Source organism: Culex quinquefasciatus, chromosome 1, assembly GCF_015732765.1.
Source record: "Culex quinquefasciatus strain JHB chromosome 1, VPISU_Cqui_1.0_pri_paternal, whole genome shotgun sequence".
Taxonomy (NCBI): domain Eukaryota; kingdom Metazoa; phylum Arthropoda; class Insecta; order Diptera; family Culicidae; genus Culex; species Culex quinquefasciatus.
This window is the reverse complement of record NC_051861.1, coordinates 92,759,089-92,777,456: the sequence shown is the minus strand read 5'-3', so window position 1 is coordinate 92,777,456 and position 18,368 is coordinate 92,759,089. Positions and strand designations below refer to the sequence as shown.

The 18,368-nt window shown below is 42.0% G+C and overlaps 4 protein-coding genes across 6 annotated transcripts in view; 2 read left to right on the top strand and 2 right to left on the bottom strand.

Annotated features, from left to right (window-relative positions):
* Nucleotides 1-18,368, top strand: part of LOC6052563 (glutamine-dependent NAD(+) synthetase) — a 228,601-nt gene that overhangs the window by 37,122 nt on the left and 173,111 nt on the right. The window lies entirely within an intron of this gene.
* LOC119770682 lies at nt 97-510 on the top strand. The gene has a single exon (XM_038266007.1). The coding sequence runs from the start codon at nt 97-99 to the stop codon at nt 508-510; it is 414 nt and encodes a 137-aa protein (XP_038121935.1).
* Nucleotides 8,080-16,177, bottom strand: LOC119770678. Its single transcript, XM_038266000.1, has 6 exons — nt 16,148-16,177; nt 11,907-12,039; nt 11,734-11,845; nt 11,244-11,699; nt 8,445-8,651; nt 8,080-8,390 (listed from the first exon to the last, which is right to left on the bottom strand). Exons 2-6 carry the CDS (start codon nt 12,025-12,027, stop codon nt 8,084-8,086), a joined length of 1,203 nt encoding a protein of 400 aa, XP_038121928.1. The 5' UTR covers nt 12,028-12,039; nt 16,148-16,177; the 3' UTR covers nt 8,080-8,083.
* LOC6053207 (cytosolic carboxypeptidase Nna1) overlaps nt 16,650-18,368 on the bottom strand; it is a 119,073-nt gene continuing 117,354 nt past the window's right edge. Inside the window, 4 exon segments of the mRNA XM_038260712.1 lie at nt 16,650-17,341; nt 17,432-17,590; nt 17,648-17,810; nt 18,189-18,364. Coding sequence (XP_038116640.1) covers nt 17,162-17,341; nt 17,432-17,590; nt 17,648-17,810; nt 18,189-18,364 — 678 coding nt within the window. The 3' untranslated portion in view covers nt 16,650-17,161.

Sequence of the window (18,368 nt, the reverse complement as noted above, 5' to 3'; positions counted from 1 at the left end):
CTGCGTCGACCCGAAACATTGGTGCGAGAAGCTTCCGTTGGTCTTACTCGGTTTACGTACCGCGATCAGGAAGATATCGATTGCTCTGTCGCCGAGATGACTTACGGACAGCCGCTACGGATTCCCGGTGAGTTCTTGGAGCCATCAACGAAGGAGATGTGCCGCTCAGAGTTTGCGAAGCAACTGTGTCGTACCATGCAGCAAGTCAGCCCGATCCAAAACTCGCATCACGCTAAACGATCCGTTTTCGTCCCGAAAGACCTGCGAAGCTGCAAAAGTGTGTTTGTAAGGATCGACGCAGTGAAACGACCTCTCCAGCACCCGTACGAAGGACCCTTCCAGGTTATCGAACGACACGAGAAGTTCATGGATGTCCTGATAAATGGCCAAAAACGAAGGATTACCATCGACCGCATCAAGCCCGCCTACGTCTGCAACCAGGAGTCGGACGAAGATGATGGAAGGACGAAAGTTACGCCATCCGGACACCGCGTTCGGTTCCTGGCGTAACTGGAGGGGACTATGTGGTGCACCGCCGCGCCTTTCTGGCATCACTGCCAACCACAGATGAACTGTCATTCTCAACCACGTTTTCTCTAGAAGTGATAAACATTAGCTGTTAGTTTTCCCTAAGCAAAACACGCGTTTATTCTCGCCTCCGGAACCGTCTTCGAACTCTGGGATCTCGACTCGTTCCCACAACCTTTTAAAAATGTATAGCATGACGGGTTTTCTTACATAAACCACCCTGTTTACAATCTTCCGGACTTTATTCGATATCGTTTTTGCCTTCCTCACCTTACTGAGAAAAGGCTTTAAAATCACTCGAAAAATGAACTTCTTAATTCGACCTCGCAGACCTACCTTCACGTATACCTATCGACTCAGAATCAAATTCTGAGCAAATGTCTGTGCGTGTGTATGTCTGTAAGTCCGTGCACCGAAAAATATGCACTCGATTATCTCCGGACTGGCTAAACCGATTTGGACTGTTCTGGTCTCATTAATATTATGAAGTTTTGATAAGTAGGGTAGAGTAGTCATCAATGAGACACGGGGAACAATGATAAAATGGCTCTCACAAGTCGTAGTTTCAACCAATCTGGCTCATATTTGGGGAAAGGTGTGTCTACTGGATACACGTCTGCCATTATAGTGGCTTTGGTTATGGACGCTCCCTTGAAAAGTTATTCATAAATGTTTGATTCTGGGGTGTAAAAGTAAATTATGGACAAAAATTACTTTTTCGCTCGTAGGCTGCCATTAACACCAAAACTAATATTTCTTCAAATTTCTTTCGACGTTCCATAGGGATTGAGTTGGGCTACTATGTCCTTTCATTAGGTTTGGCCAAAATTTAGAATATACCCAGTATCCAGGACTGTCTCATTGTTCCCCACTCATTTTTGCTCATGGGTAACAATGAGACACTTTGATTTTACTTCATAAAACTTTTCAAAATCTATGGAAATCTTTCAAAACATGAATTGAAAGTGATTTTTGGCATATTTATAGAGTTTCAACTTCATTTAACTAAACATACAAAGTTATTTGGTAGAAATATACGGATTTTACAAAATTTAAATACTTTTTAGTATAACTTTTGTTAATTAAAGTTTCATGTTGGCAAAATTTCTCTAAAATGTTCAAGGCAAGTTACCTGCAATGGAACAATACAAAAACATGATGTTTTACTAGAAAAATCTTGATTTTCGTAGTGTGTCTCATTGTTCCTCAGCTGTCTCATGGTTCCTGCCAAGTGCGTCTACAATGAGACAGTTGAATAGCTCTGGCTGTAGATGTCGGATCGATCTCATATTTTGGTCAATGTTAGAACACATTTAAAGAAAGATAATGCAACAAAAGCTCATTAAAACATGCTGATGAAAAATGAGAAAAATCTTCGAAAGTTGAAAACCAAAAGTGTCTCATTGATGACTACCCTACCCTACTTCAAAAGTTATGCTAAAAAGCGATTCTGGCTAAAGTTTGAAAGATTGTAAAAGAGTGGTTTTGTAAGCAAACCCGTCTGATCATACATTTTAGAAAGGTATTTGAAAGACCTTTCTAATGAGCCCAAAACATTGAAGATCTGATAACCCTATCAAAAGTTATGACCACTTGAGTGTCATTTGTACACATTTGAGAGGCCGGATCTCAAATATGTTGATGAAAAAGTTGTCCGGATCTATCATGCGACCCATCGTTGGATAGATAACACTACTCGACAAAACAAAACTTTTGTCAAGGGATTCACGATATCTCATCGGTTCCTCAGAGAAAAGGCATCGCTGAATCCGATGCAATCGACAGAATTTGATTTTATGTCCACGCGGATTGACGCCAATGCACTATGGGGTTTCAGGCGGCCATAAATCGAAAAACCGACATACTCTAATTATTTTTTTGGTATTTTTTTTCGAAAATAAACATTCTAACTAAGAAAAATCCAGAGTTTGAAAGTTGTAGGTTCTAAATTCACTGAATTGCAGACCTTCAAAGGCGAAAATGGTAAGAAAAAACATGTTTTTTGACAAAAAAATGATTATTTTTCATAGTTGTATTGTGTAGCTGTTTATGTATTTTTTCCTGCATCATTATATATATTCAGAAAAGTAATTGATTCAACTTTTTAATAACATTTTACAAAACACACTTTTACAGGCTAAAAAAAATAATAAAAATCAAAAAAGATGGATTTTTATTCAAAATTTAGTTTTTTTCAACTTTGCTAATGGAGTTCTTTTTTTGTGTGCATTTGTGCGGTCTGAAAAATTTGTAGCTTAAAATTTGAACCATGTCCTAACTTGTCTCCAAATTTCAAAGTGCACTTATGTGCACTTTTTTGAGTTATGCCATTTTGAACATTTTGATTCATGCATGAAAATTAATGATTTCGCGTATACGCTTGGTTAAAATCACATTATTTACCTGCGGAAGCAGAAATGACGTACCTGCTATGTATGTTTTGAAAATGGTTTGATATTCATGACTTTGTTGGTACTTAGGTACGTTTAATAAAATTAGAAATTCCTATTCTAAGTATTTTACAGAAACGATTCGTCGAATATTCATATCAGTTCGTTGTTGTGTTCTTTTGAAAGTATGGATAATAATACCGTAGTGTCCCTGTACGATATAACGAAGCACTATTTTGAAAACGTGAGAACTACTTTCGAGTATATTTGTAAGAATTACAACATTGCAGAACCGTCACATGATCAACTCAGGAAAAAACTACGCATGTTGTTCTGTAGCTTCAAAACGAGGTATACAAAAGCCCATAGAAGAAGTTCATATTTTAAGTAATCTAAAGACAATCGGTTACATAGTGATTTTGATTTAGAAGAATTTATCGTGGAAAACGTGAATTTGCAAGTGGATCAACAAAAAACGTGAACGAGAATCCATACAATGTTCCATAAAATAAACCGTCTAAAATTCTAAAACACCGCAAAAATCAAATTTTGATTGGAGGGGGAGGGGGGGGGTCTTCAAAGAGAGGTGGATTTTAACTCAAGAAGAAGGGGAGGGAGATTGAACGTAAATCAGAAACTTTAACATAGCATAAACCGCCATTCCGTGCATCAAATAGACAGAGCAAGAATATTAAAATTCACCACTTGAATGCATGTGGCCTCAAATATATGAAAAATCGAAAATTAAACTTTTTTTTGGAAAAATATCAAAATTCATTTGTTTTTATTATACTAAGTACAAACAACACAAAAAGTCACAAAAGCAAAAATATTTTTGGCCGCTCGCTTATATGGAAATACCCCATAGTGCAATGTGGTAAATTTTTTAACAAAAAAAATCGAACAATTTAAAAAAAAACCATGCGTCTCCTCCCAACTATATGAGCCATCTACAAAAATATGGAAGAGCCTGGTAGTCTACCATATTCCACTGATGCTATACGCACATGATCCGGGGTCAAAATCCGACGACCTCTTGCTGTTACGGCGGTAGACTTCTTAACTCCAGGGAGTCCTTGGATGACCATGGACATCCCGAAGTACCCATAGACCTTTGAGAAACATAAAATGTTAGTAAACAAATAAATTAAAAAAAAATGTTTTTCAAATGGGTAATTCTCCGCCAACTCACACAGCAGTTGCCCCGACCCCTCTTCGATTTGCGTGAAACTTTGTCCTAAGGGGTAACTTTTGTCCCTGATCACGAATCCGAGGTCCGTTTTTTGATATCTCGTGACGGAGGGGCGGTACGACCCTTCCATTTTTGCACATGCGAAAAAGAGGTGTTTTTCAATAATTTGCAGCCTGAAACGGTGATGAGATAGAAATTTGGTGTCAAAGGGACTTTTATGTAAAATTAGACGCCCGATTTGATGGCGTACTCAGAATTCCGAAAAAACGTATTTTTCATCGAAAAAAACACTAAAAAGTTTTAAAAATTCTCCCATTTTCCGTTACTCGACTGTAAAAATTTTGGAACATGTCATTTTATGGGAAATTTAATGTACTTTTCGAATCTACATTGTCCCAGAAGGGTCATTTTTTCATTTAGAACAAAATTTTTCATTTTAAAATTTCGTGTTTTTCTAACTTTGCAGGGTTATTTTTTAGAGTGTAACAATGTTCTACAAAGTTGTAGTACAGACAATTACAAAAATTTTAATATATATACATAAGGGTTTTGCTTATAAACATCACAAGTTATCACGATTTTACGAAAAAAAGTTTTGAAAAAGTTGGTCGTCATCGATCATGGCCGTTCATGGTCACCCGCGACAGACACGGACGACGAAACAAAGAGAAACGCAAAAAGTAACTTTTTCAAAACTTTTTTTTCGTAAAATCGCGATAACTTGTGTAAGGAGCGGCCGTGGCTGACTGGTTACGGTGTTCGCTTTGTAAGCGAATGGTTCTGGGTTCGATTCCCATCTGCTCCCAACGAGAAAGTTAAGTACACAGAATTTGAAATGATGAAACGAAAAATCTAAGTCGCTCGAGGCGGGGTTCGATCCTCCGTCCTTTGGGTTGGTAAGCAAAAATGCTAACCACTAGGCCATGACGACTTGGTATGCTTGGACTGGAATTAGGACTACTGTTACAGAGAGCGAGTTGTGGCGCTATAACCACGGCAAATAGTGTCCAGGGCATTCGTGGAAATACAATGTCCCATCCCAGAGGGTCCCGGAGTACCAAACCTTCTTAGCATGGTGCTCCCAACGAATACAACCAAAATCTCGGAGCGTATGGTGGTGTGTCCCCACGCTTCTTCCTCCCCTGTCGATTCAGAATTGTGTTGTTGTTCGAACACTCAGTGCTCAAACTCAACCCAATTACGAGTCATCTCTGCGATACGGCTTTACGCAGTAGGCCTGGCCGCTTTAACGCTTGTGATGTTTCAATGCATTCCGATGCAATGGTGCACTACAAATGTTAATAAATGACAAGAAGAGTGCTAGGCGTCATCTAACCTAAGGCACTCTCCAGGATCCCTTCGAAAGATTGGCTGCGCTAGGGTCTGATTAGATTAGATTAGATTAGTAAAATCGCGATAACTTGTGATGTTTATAAGCAAACCCCTTATGTCTATATATCAAATTTTTTGTAATTGTCTGCTCTACAACTTTGTAGAACATTGTTACACTCTAAAAAATAACCCTGCAAAGTTAGAAAAAACACGAAATTTTAAAATGAAAAATTTTGTTCTAAATGAAAAATGACCCTTCTGGGACAATGTAGATTCGAAAAGTACATTAAATTTCCCATAAAATGACATGTTTCAAAATTTTTACAGTCGAGTAACGGAAAATGGGAGAATTTTTAAAACTTTTTTAGTGTTTTTTTCGATGAAAAATACGTTTTTCGGAATTCTGAGTACGCCATCGTTTCAGGCTGCAAATTATTGAAAAACACCTCTTTTTCGCATGTTCAAAAATGGAAGGGTCGTACCGCCCTCCGTCACGAGATATCAAAAAACGGACCTCGGATTCGTGATCAGGGACAAAAGTTACCCCTTAGGACAAAGTTTCACGCAAATCGAAGAGGGGTCGGGGCAACTTTTCCCGATTTCGTGTGAGTTGGTAGAGAATTACCCAAATATTTTAATTTTAAACTTTTTATATTTATTTTTATAAGGCTGGTACAAATATTTTTAAAAGTTTTTGTCACCCCCTTCAAAATTGGCCCGAAAAAATCAGGGGCAAAAAATATTTTTACAATAAACTTCAAAATTTCAATGAAAATTCAAGTGCAACCAGCTGAAATCAGATTAAAATACATTCTCCTGCGTTTAAAATCATTTTTAGTATGTTTGGGTTTATTAAAAAACCTTAAGATTTTTTGAAAATTTTCGATGCAAAATCTTTTTTTTCGATAAAATTTTTGTTTTTGTCAGATTTTAGATTTTTTGAAAACTAATGATTGCAAAAAAACTGAACTAGTGTAAAATGCATTTTGGAACACTTTTTTCATTTAAATGTAAAGACTATGGCTTGTTATTTAAATTTTTATATTTTTTTATTTTTTTGCCCCCCCCTTGACCTCGACCAGGGCCGAGGGACAAAAACTTTTTTAAATATTTGCATTGGCCTAATCGTACAAAAAATGCTAGCTGTGGACCCCCCGAACTTAACAACTTTTTTATACATTTGTATTGGTTGTTTCCGTTGTGCTTAAAGGAAATGGCTATGCACCAGGCGCTTCCATATTTTTGTAGATGGCTCATATAGTTGAGAGGAGACGCATGTTTTTTTTTTAAATTGTTCGATTTTTTTATGTTAAAAAATTTACCACATTCGCGTCAGTCCGCGTTGACATAAAATCAAATTCTGTCGATTGCATCGGATTTGGGGAAGCCTTTTCTCTGAGGTACCGATGAGATATCGTGAATCCCTTGACACAAGTTTTGTTTTGTCGAGTAGTGTAATCAAAAGACCTTTCCAACAAGCCCAAAAGATTGAAGATCTGATAACCCTATCAAAAGTTATGAGCACCTAAGCGTCATTTGTACACATTTCAGAGGCCGGATCTCAAATATTTTGATGAAAAAGTTGTTCGGATCCATCCGGAGATCTGGCTCCCAGGATTGTGTTGATTTGAAATTCCCGGGAAAAGTGAATATAGTAGTTGTTCGGTAACTGGACTGAGAACGTAGCCCAGTCACCGAATGCTGCTCGTTAACTGGGCTGAACAAAAAATAAAGAGGGGACCACCGATGCATAATATATTCCAGATAAAATATAAAAATAAAGTTTACTCAAATTTATTTACAATGCTTGCTTTTCATTTTTCTTTAATTGTAACTTGAAATTAAACAAAAGTTTGAAAAAAGTTTTTTTTTTATTGAATATGATTTTTGCATCCATTAACCCCTCGGTCATTTTGGTTTGTTTTGGTTTTTTGACGTTTGTCTGCTTTTTAACTGGGCTACGGCCCAGTTAAAAAGCAGCCCAGTTAAACGACGCCCAGTTACCGAACAACTATTGTAGATATATTTTTTTACTGCCTTAAGGCTTAAAAAACTTTAAAGTAATATAACTATTGAAAGTGAACAATTTTCAAGAAACAGCCCCGTAGGTGTTGTTCTAATATTACGTCCAATGTTTTTTGGGATTCTAGACCCCATACTCCATGTAGATATGTTGTAAGAAATGAAATTTAGATAAAATTTGTAGGTTTGACATTCTTACTACAGATACAAATATGTACATAATTGTGAGGAAGGCACCAACCACCATCGATGGATTAAGTAACGTTTTTTAGTATAGCTTTTGAAGTACTTTACTAAACTTCATAATATTAACTAGGGTCTTGTGGGACCCCAAGACGGATCGAATGAGACCAAAACGGTCGAAATCGGTTCAGCCAATCCGGAGATAGTCGTGTGCATATTTTTCGGTGCACGGACTCACATCCAGACACACGCACAGACATTTGTACAGAATTTGATTCTGAGTCGATAGGTATACGTGAAGGTGGGTCTACGAGGTCGAATAAAGAAGTTCATTTTTCGAGTGATTTTATAGCCTTTTCTCATTGAGGTGAGGAAGGCAAAACCCTATCATCCGACTTATCGAACTTCATGAGATTAAAAATCTGATTTTGCCATCTCACCTCGTTTTCCTCCTCACTTTGGCAATCCCACTCGTCGTCGACGGCGTTTCGCCATCGTTCTGCTGCTTCTTGTCCGACTGCCGGCTGCTCTTGCCAGCGGCACTGTACTGCTCGGCGAGCGACAGCTTCAGCTTCGTACCGCTGCCGGCCGTCGACGAGCGGTTCTCCTTGTTGGAGGAAGACGATCCGGCAGCTGCGGCCGCGGCGGCCGCCGCCGCCTGCAGCCGGGACATACTTTTATGGTGTTTCTCCTTCATCGAGCGCTTTTCGTCCTTCCAGGCGGCCAGCTTTTGCGAGCAGGCACTGAAAATTAAGGGTCAGCGTCGAGTTTTTAAGGTTATGTTTGAGCCGACTTACGTCAGTAGAGCTTCGTTGTCAAAGTACGTTGATTTGACGAGGACGGGCGGAACACCCCAGGACAGCGGGCGCGAGTTGTTGAAGATGGCCTCGTTGACGTACCCGTCCGATTGCGTTCCGGTCCAGATGGACCGCTTGAGCGACAGGGCGCTGTGGCTGTGGCCCTGGAAGTGGTCCGGGCTGATGGCCTTCATGAGGTCGCGATGCCTGTGAACATAAAATTGGGAATTGTTTTTTTTTATATTTTTTTTTATTATTTTCTCCAGATAATGATCTAGATCAGTTTCTAATCAACATAACTTTCTTGAATTCCATCTCAATTTTTCCTCAATACGACAAGGTATCAATGCATTTTATCCGGATTCGCCCTATGTTCATGCTAGACTTGCCTAGATAAGAAGAATCATCTCAACATATAGGTGAATCTCCATTATCAAATACTTCCAGCGGATCATATTAGTTCTCCTTATAAAATTCAGCTAGATGTACAATTTTTGCTCGGCTTTAGCTTTAAATTGGGAATTGTTTTTTTTATATTTTTTTTTATTATTTTCTCCAGATAATGATCTAGATCAGTTTCTAATCAACATAACTTTCTTGAATTCCATCTCAATTTTTCCTCAATACGACAAGGTATCAATGCATTTTATCCGGATTCGCCCTATGTTCATGCTAGACTTGCCTAGATAAGAAGAATCATCTCAACATATAGGTGAATCTCCATTATCAAATACTTCCAGCGGATCATATTAGTTCTCCTTATAAAATTCAGCTAGATGTACAATTTTTGCTCGGCTTTAGCTTTAAAAAACTTAATTTACCGGGTTTTACATGAACTCTTTATATTTTTCATGTTATTTTAGCAATTCTGAGATCTAATCAGTTCTGAATAAATTTCTTTCAAACTCTACAATGCTAATATTAAATTGATTATCCGAAGAACTTGAACAGATCAACTATTAAATCTGACTTTTGCCTTGATTCTGTTGGTTGGATTTAAAACAAACCATTCTTGAACCGAGTTGAATCTTATCTGGATCATCTGTATCCTGTTGTTATTTAGCTGGACTCCTGCGAGAATTCCGATAAGTAAAACTAGCTGGATCACTTTCAAACAATTCTATTCAAATAATCAATCTAGCAAGAATTTACTTAAACTTGACAGAGAATTCGGTGTGATCTAGACGGATTTAATTCAGAATAATCTTGTCTAGTTCATCAAAATCTTTTTTTTATTTAGCTGAACTCATCGAAAATTTAGATAAATTTAGCGGAATCATCTTGAAAAAAAATTTAGGATTCCGCAAGGGTTTGCTAGATAAAAACTGAGCAATTTAAAATCTTGAATTTTGTCTAGATCAGCTGGGTTCTTCTAAGGGTTTGACTAGAACCTCCCAATAAGTTTGGAGCTGATTTTTACATGGAATCATACATTGAATCAGTTAGATGGATTCAATCTAAACAATTCACCAAATCATGTTGGATCTTGTCTAGATCATCTAGATTCTGATCTTATTTAGTTGTTTTGTTGAAAATTTCCATTAGATTTAGCTGAAATAAACTGGAACATTTGCTAGGATTCATATGATCTTGCTCTTGCAAAAATATAGTTTAATCTTGTCTAGATAAACTTCTATGATTTAGCTAAAAGAATGCTGTCCACATATTTCCCGAAAAACACTTGAGCCTTGTCTAGATCAGATGGATCTCATATGTATTAAAAATGATCAAGTTGAATTTCAACAGGAATCTTCAGAAGTGTTCAGCTTGTAACAACTATTTGCCATCTAAACTGTTTCAAAAATCTGACTTGATGTTGTCTAGATCAGTTGGAAACTGACTTTATTAGCTTGGATCGATATACAGAGAGTGCTAGTTTAATAGTGATTTTCTAGAATCCAGCCTGATAGAGCTAGATTTTTCCAGTAGGCTTGTTTGTTTTGATCTAGATCTACTGGGCCTTGATTTTATTCATATAAATTCGTTCTGAACGTTTTTTTTTCATTTCAAAGGGTTGCTTCATTTTTCTGGTTAGTTATCTAGATCTCATTTGAATTCTTGACTAAATAGAGCTAGAAAAGTTGGATCTCAAATCTTGTCTAGATTAGACGAATTTCGATTGTTTCCTGGATGCTACACTGAATTATTCCTTCCCTAAAATAATTGTTTCTAAATGAAATCGAATAAAAATATTGTCCAAATTTGGCTGAATCCTGATCACATTGCGTCTTTTGTTCATATCCAATAGTATCAAAAACAAAACAAAACAGCTAGATCTCAATTGGGTCCAACCAGATTAAGTCTGGCTCTGGTCTAAACCTTCAAAAACTGACAATCTGCTATCTGCAGGATCATGATCGCACTCATCTGGAACTCACTTTGATTAGCCAGACTTCGATTGAATGATTTATCCAACGATTTATCTTGATCTAGATAAGATCCAAGTGAAATTCTTCGTGATACCATATTGAAGTATGTCATGTCAAGCAAGGTTCCAATTGAATCCAACTGGTTTCAAACTGAATCCGACCTAGATATTTAAAAACTCATCTAGATCTGTCGGATTCGGGTTGTATTCATCTAGGTCTTATTTGGTTGGCGATTGTGTTAAGGTAGAATCTGGTCAGATCCAATTAGAATTAAATTAAATCTGATCTAGATCTGCCGGATCCGGATCGTGCCTTCCCGTATCACCTTAATCAATATTACAGTCCGATCGTATCAAACCAAATTAAAACCAAGACGCTACCAGGCTTTGGTTTGCTCTAGATAAGCTCCCCCCCCCCCCCTCAGACTCACCTATCCGCCCGGTTGAACCCCTGCCAGCTGCGCTCCTTGTTGATGATCGGCGGGAACTCCTTGATGATGCTCATCACCATCTTGTTCTTGTCGTCCTCGTCCTCCTCGGACAGGTACCGGCTCGCGGCCGACCGCACGATCAGCTCCGGCGGCATCAGGTACTGCGTCTCGCAGCCCAGCGCCGTCAGCTTCCGGATGCGGTCCGAGGCGCGGCACTTGTGCCTGCGCCGGAAGTTGCGCTTGACGGTGTTCTCGGTGTCGGACACGGCCATCGGGTGGCCGCCCCACGGCGCCGACGGCGACTCCTCGTCGTCCGAGGTGAAGTCGAAAAAGTCGCTGGCCGGTTCCGCCGTCGGGATGTCCAGCACGATGCGGTGGGCGCTGCGCGATCGGCGCCGATACGGCCGGGTCGGCGTGCGGCTCTGCTTTTTGCCCTGGGGAAAAGAAAAGCTTAAACTGTCAAAAGGAGGGGATTTACCATAATGGCTGCGTTTGTTTACCTTTTGTTTCCTTGAACTTTTGCGGCAGCACGGGTGAGGATGGGGGCACCTTGAGCGAGGAACAGCACGGTCCCTCCAGTTCCGCCATGCTGTCTTTGCCGGCTGTAATTATAGCAAGTTAGTGGAAGCCCACCGCTGTCACTTTTATAGCGGCAAATCTAACCTTCATCCTCCGAGCTGCTCGTGCTGGTGTCGCCTTCGTCGCTCGAGTAGTCCGACAGCGGGATGTTGAGCGGTTCCTCCGCGCTGGAACCCTCCTTCGACAGCCGGGTCAGAATCTTCATCCGTAGTTTCTCCTTCAAGAGGGGAAAGCATGGGCGGCGTCGGAGGGAAGGGAAGCAAAGACTCAGTTCGGCGGACCTTCAAGGGAGTGGTGCATCGGTGCAAAATCAAAAAGCAAAAAAGAGACTCACTCGTGGGGTGCACACCAAAGCTATTTATTTAAACTCGTTTCTACAGAACAACCTACTGGTACAGCGAATCGAATATCAAACTACACTTGAACTCTTCCGGTTGCGGAGTTTCCCGCACGACCTTGCGAACGATCTTGACCACGCGGCGCACGATGCGCTTGCGAGGGCCTCGCTCCAGCTTGCGGGCCTCGCGCTCCTCCTTGCACCGTGGAACCGGAATCGACCGGAAGTACGCCATCCGGCGCTCGATGGCCTCGTCCGAGGGCGGGTTCGAGTCCGGATTGGCCAGATTGAAGATGAAGCGAAGGCACTGGTGCGCCTTCTTGTGGTACGGTCGCTGGGGTTCGGTTTTATAGCAAGCATTTGTTTCGTTTATGGCGCAAGGGGAGGGGAGGTTGTGTACAGTTTTGTTTTGGAAAAATGGAAAGCAAAGGAAACCGAATTATTCTACGCGGCACTAACTTCTTGGGATCTTTTGTAGCCCTAACCTCAAACAATAACACGCAAACGTAAGCAAAAACGCAGGATTATCAACAAACAACACTGAGACGGAGCTGTCAACGTGGGTGTCGGCCATTATGGCATTCTGCGCTGTTGTCATTTAGAGGTCCACAGGAACTTTAAACAGTTGAAAGCGAACCGCTTTGGCGGAGGCGGTGGACGGAGGGTCGGTTTGAGGTGGATTCTTTCGGCGTTCAGGCGGTTCTCCTCCTCGATGCGAGCCCGTCGTTGCTCGATCTCCTCTTCCTTCTTGGCCAGATTTTCCTCCTTGGTGCGGGGCACGGGAATCTTGGCGAATTCGTCCAAACGCCTGCGCCGCATCTCTTTACAGGGCGGTTCCGAGTACGGATTATGAGGGTTCATCAGAAACGTGAGGTATTTGCCCACGATGGCCCGATACTTCCTCTATTTGTGTGTTTGTTTACGTTGTGGTATCATGTTGAAAATGAAAGAATAGCTGTAGATTTGTTTGTGTGCTTTCTTACGAACTAGTTTGCTATAATAATTTGTCGACCCTAACCCTTAAAACTAAGCACGCGAACAAACACAAAACAACCAAAACAATAATATGGCAGCGAGCTGTCAAAGTGTCGGCCATAATGACAATCGTTGCGTCACTTGAGTAGCATGTTCGTTCCGTGTTCGAGCACCACAAGAACCTGCGCCAGTCGGGGATCTTTTGTAGCCCTAACCTCAAACAATAACACGCAAACGTAAGCAAAACGCAGGATTATCAACAAACAACACTGAGACGGAGCTGTCAACGTGGGTGTCGGCCATTATGACATTCTGCGCTGTCATTTAGGTAGCATGGGCGCACCACGGTTCGAGATCCACAGGAACTTTGAACAGTTGAAGGCGATCCGCTTTGGCCGAGGTGGCGGTCGGAAGGACGGTTTCAGGTGGATTCTTTCGGCCCGCAAGCGGTTCTCCTCTTCGATGCGCGCCCGCCGTTGCTCGACCTCCTCTTGCTTCTTGGCCAGCTTTTCCTCCTTAGTGCGGGGCACGGGAATCTGGGCGAATTCGTCCAACCGCCAGCGCCACTCCTCCATACAGGGCGGTTCCGCGTACGGATTGTGAAGGTTCATCAGAAACATGAGGTATTTGCGTACGATTGCCCGATACTTCCTCTGTTTGTGTGATTGTTTACGTTGTGATGTCATGTTGAAAATGAAAGAATAGCTGTAGATTTGTTTGTGTGCTGTCATACGAACTAGTTTGCTACAATAATGTTGTCGATCCTAACCCCTAAAACTAAGCACGCGGACAATAACAAAACAAAACAAAAACAATAATATGGCATCGAGCTGTCAAAGTGTCGGCCATTATGGCAATCGTTGCGTCACTTGAAGTGCATGTTCGTTCCCGTGTTCGAGCACCACAAGAACCTGCGCCAGTCGAAGTTGAACGGCCGCGGAGCCGGTAGCGTCGCCTGCTTGGTGACAACCCGTCGCCGCTTCCTGTTGGTGCGTTCCACTTCCACATACTCCCACCCCGCTTTTACGTGTTTGATCTGCACCTCCGGCACCGGGCATGGAACCGAGATCCGGCTGGATTCGGTCCAACGTAGCCGCCAAGACTGTTCCAGGTCTGGGTCGTGTAGCTTTAGCAAAAATTTGAGGTTATTGCGCACGATGTGGAGTTCCGTGTCGAACTGCGTTTCATCTTCTTCGGGGCATGGAATCGGTATCTGGAGGAACTCGGCCATGCGCAGTCGCCATGCTTTCGGGCACGGCTTAAACGAGTCCGGGTCGTGCAGATCAAACAAAACCTTGCAGTGCTCTTTAACGATGTTTAGGTATTCGCGCTGTGTTTTTGTTTGATTGTGTTGTTTTGGTTTGATTCGAGTTTGAAACGAAAGAAAAACGAAGTAGGCATGACTGAATGCTGCAATAACCCCTAACCTAACACAGTATGCGAGCGAAAACAAAAACAAACAAAACAATTTTATGGCAGTGAGCTGTCGAAAGTGTCGGCCATTATGGCAATCGTGGCGTCACTTGGGTAGCATGTTGGATCCCCTGTTCGAGTTCCACATGAACTTGCGCCAGTTGAAGTGGAAGGGTCGCGGGGCCGGCAGGGCCGTCCGGATGTACCGCCGAGTGGCGACCTGTCGCCGGACCTTCTCCATGGAGCGTTGCCCACGCTCCAGAACCGCTTCCAAGTGCTTGACGGTCGCTTCCTCTACGGGGCATGGGACCGGTACCCGGGTGAACTCGGCCAACCGCAGTCTCCACGCGTCCGAGCAGGGCTGTTCCGAGTCCGGGTCGTGGAGGTTCAGCAAGATTCTGAGGTTCTTGCGCACGACGTGACGGTATTCGCGCTGTGTTTTTATTTGAGGGTGTTGTTTTGGGTTTTGGAGTTTGTTTTGATTCGAGTTTGAAATGAAGAAATACACTGTAGGCATGATCGTGTGCTTAAAAACTATGAAATAACGCCTAGCCTAACCTAACACAAAACGAAAACAAATGAACACAACAATGCGTCGCAAACTGTCAAACAATAACGGTCAGCCATTATGGCAAAGTTTCTCATCTTGTCAACGGGGCAGCATGGTGGTGCCGCTGTTCGAGACCCACATAAACTTGCGCCAGTTGAAGTGGACCGGCTTCGGTGCTGACTTGTACGTCCACCGTTGGAAGTACTTGCGGCGGGCTTCCTCCTTGATGCGCCACTCGGTCGCCTCTTCTTCTTTTTTGGCCTCCAGCTCCTCCTGGGTGCGGGGAACGGGATGTTTGACGAATTCGGTCAAAAGGCCGCGCCACTCATCGATACTGAGCGGGGCCGCTTCCGGGTGGTGCAGATTCAGCATGGACATCAGATACTTGCACACGAGCTGACGGTATTGGATCTGGGGTTTTTTGTGGGGAGTTGTTTAGTAGAGAGTAGTCGTTGTTTGGGGATTGCGGGGCTTGTTTTGATTCGAGTTTGAATTAAAAGCATGTTCTATGAAACTGTTTTGTGTTTCACTACCTTTTACGCAAAGGACATAACCTTCAAAAGTAATGCTTTATATTTTCTCCGAAAGTGATCCGGAAAAGGCGCCGGCAGCAATTTTGTTCAGATTTGACGTTTGCTAAGTGTGCCGAAATGTTTGGTTATGTCAATGCTTGCATAGGACAATGTTTGGAATCAATGCAAACGCAACTGTCAAACATTCTTTAACATTATTTTGCTCGAAGTAATCAGATTAAACATATTTCAATCGCAATTTACGCAGATTTGTTTGTTTTTGTTAACATCAGGTAAGGAGTGGGCAAATTGGGGCACATTCACAAATTCCGTACTTATTTTTCACATCACAATTGAAATCAAAATTCCAAAAACAATAACTTGTAGCAAAACTGTCATCCTTCAAAACGCGCTGCCCCGAATCAACAAAATAGTGCCAGTTAGTGCAGTCGTTACGTCCTACGTCGTGTTTGTTTGCTTATATGGTGACAGATGCTATTATTTACGCTACTATTGTAGTAAAAGACAAACCAATTACATTTACGATTTACGATGACCAGTGTGTGTGTGGGTGAGAGAGACAGGAGGGCTTTTGTTAATTTGATTTGGTTAACCGCGGTGGATTTTCTTGAAATAATTCGAACTGTCAAAATCCACCAAAGCATCTACCGGTGGATACTTTTCTACCACAGATTTTTGTGCGATCAATGTGGTAGATGCTTTGGTGGATTTTTGACAGTTCGAATTATTTCAAGAAAATCCACCGCGGTTAACCATATCAAATTAACAAAAGCCCTAGGGTGAACACGAAACAAACTGTACGGCCAAGAGAGTAACTTCTCCAAAACACTCGTTTGAGCTGTCAAACTGACAGAAGAATGATTGGCATGGACACGAAAAACAGTTTTCTAAAACAATTTGTTTGTATACTTTTTTCCAATTTTCTTTGTTTTTAATAAATTTAGGCATTTTGTGAACACAGCGTTTGTTTTTGACTAGAAAGGGGCCAATATCGTCAATGCTATTATTTACACGTGTAAATTTGCGATACTTAAATACTGCTATAAAAATTTGGCCTATTTCTAAAAAGTAGTAGCTTTTTGTTTGTTTGTTTTGGTGAACTTCTCTGCCTGCATGTGCACGAATAGTAGGCGATTTTGTGTTTTGGTTTTTTGGTTGCGAGTAGAGCGAGAGAAAACTGCGCCGGAAATGTGTGGCCTTATTTCCGTTTTTTTTGTTTCTGTTTACGTTACTAGATAAGTTAAGTCTAGAGAAGTAAGGTGAACTTGACAGCTAAAAATGCTAGCGACAACACGGGTGAAAAATGAAGTTCTAGTATTGCCGGTTGAATTCGATAAAAATAGAGAGAGCTTTTATGGCACGCACGCCATAATCGAGCTGTCAAAATGTCGGCGCCATTATGGCAACCTAAAACGTCACAACCACCGCAGCAGGCTTTTGCGGTTCCCCAGCTCAACGGGTATAATTTACTTAATGGTATCAAAAGGCACAACAAATTTCGGTGTAACTCTAAGGTGACGCTAAAGCTAAGTTAGCTCTCATTGAGCCACCACCAGGCCACCTGTTCGGCCTTGCGGCGCGCTTTGCGCAGTTTTCGCTCCTTCTTGCGCAACTTCTTCAACCGCTTGACGAAGAAATTTACTTTTATCGGGTTGTCGTCGTAGTAGTCCATGAGCGTTTCGCAGTAGGCCCGGCCAATGTGCTCGTAGTCCTGCGTAGCAAAACAAAACAGACATTGAGGTTAGATCGGCGAGTTTGACGTTTTGTGGCGCGGTGAGGCGTTTCGGAACTTCAAACTTACCGCCGTGGAAAAGTGCGTCCCTGCCCGACCTCCCATGGTGCTTCCGCCAAAGGACGCCTCCAGGGTGTAGCTGTTGGTGACGCCCAGCACCCAAACTACGATCCGGCCGGTGCCCTCCTTGTTCTTCTGGACCTTAAATTTGCAGTTTTCAAAGGAAAACTGCCGAAAGGCGATTGGTTAGGCTGACTTTAGATTCAAAATGGCGTCTAAATCTACCTTATCGGCGACGTTCTTGTGCAGCATCAGCGGGAAGACCTGCTCCAACAGCCGCCGGTCCGGATGTCGCTTCAAGTTCTCGCACCCGTAGATGAACACATTGTGCTTGCGCGAGTGGGCGTGCATGTCGCAGTACATGGCCACGCCACAGTCCTCCATCAGTCTGGGAGAAAGTGGAGAAGAAAATGTTTGAGATAGTTCGCTCGGATAACCCGGATAACTATCCGGAACAGCTATAACATTATCCAGGCCAAATAGATAGTTATCCGGAACCTCCGGATAATTCGGATAACCATTCGGATTCATCCGGATAAACTTGAAAATTATCCAGATCAATCCTCAAGTTTTTTTAATCAACCGGATAATCAGGATAGCCCTGATAATATTTATTTCTCGGATAATTGATTTGGTCGAATATCGAAAATGTTTTGTTAATATTTGTTTGGATAACCCGGATCAAATTGACAGTTATCCGGAACCTTTCAGAAACCCCTAATTACTATCCGAATAATCTTAAAATATCTATGTTGAGGTCACTCACCTTCTAATCATGGCCTTCGTGTTCCAGATCGAGGGGTACGTCTCCCGGATCACCGTCCGGTACTGGCGGTTCAGGTCGCGCCCGGTCAGCGAACTCCGGGTGTTCCCCACGATCACGCCGTCCGGGTTGAGCATAGGCACTAGCTTAAAGATAAACTTGTGGCGAAGCTTCTTCGCCTGT

What these genes read in the sequence shown, in the direction of transcription:
- LOC119770678 (XM_038266000.1), bottom strand. Translation starts at nt 12,027, where the DNA reads ATGAAGATTCTGACCCGGCTGTCGAAGGAGGGTTCCAGCGCGGAGGAA. An exon ending in GAAACAAAAGGTAAACAAAC is followed by an intron (nt 11,700 to 11,733) that starts GCAGCCATTATG and finishes TCCTTTTGACAG; the next exon opens with TTTAAGCTTTTCTTTTCCCC. An exon ending in GACAACGAAGCTCTACTGAC is followed by an intron (nt 8,391 to 8,444) that starts GTAAGTCGGCTC and finishes CTTAATTTTCAG; the next exon opens with TGCCTGCTCGCAAAAGCTGG.
- LOC119770682 (XM_038266007.1), top strand. Translation starts at nt 97, where the DNA reads ATGACTTACGGACAGCCGCTACGGATTCCCGGTGAGTTCTTGGAGCCA.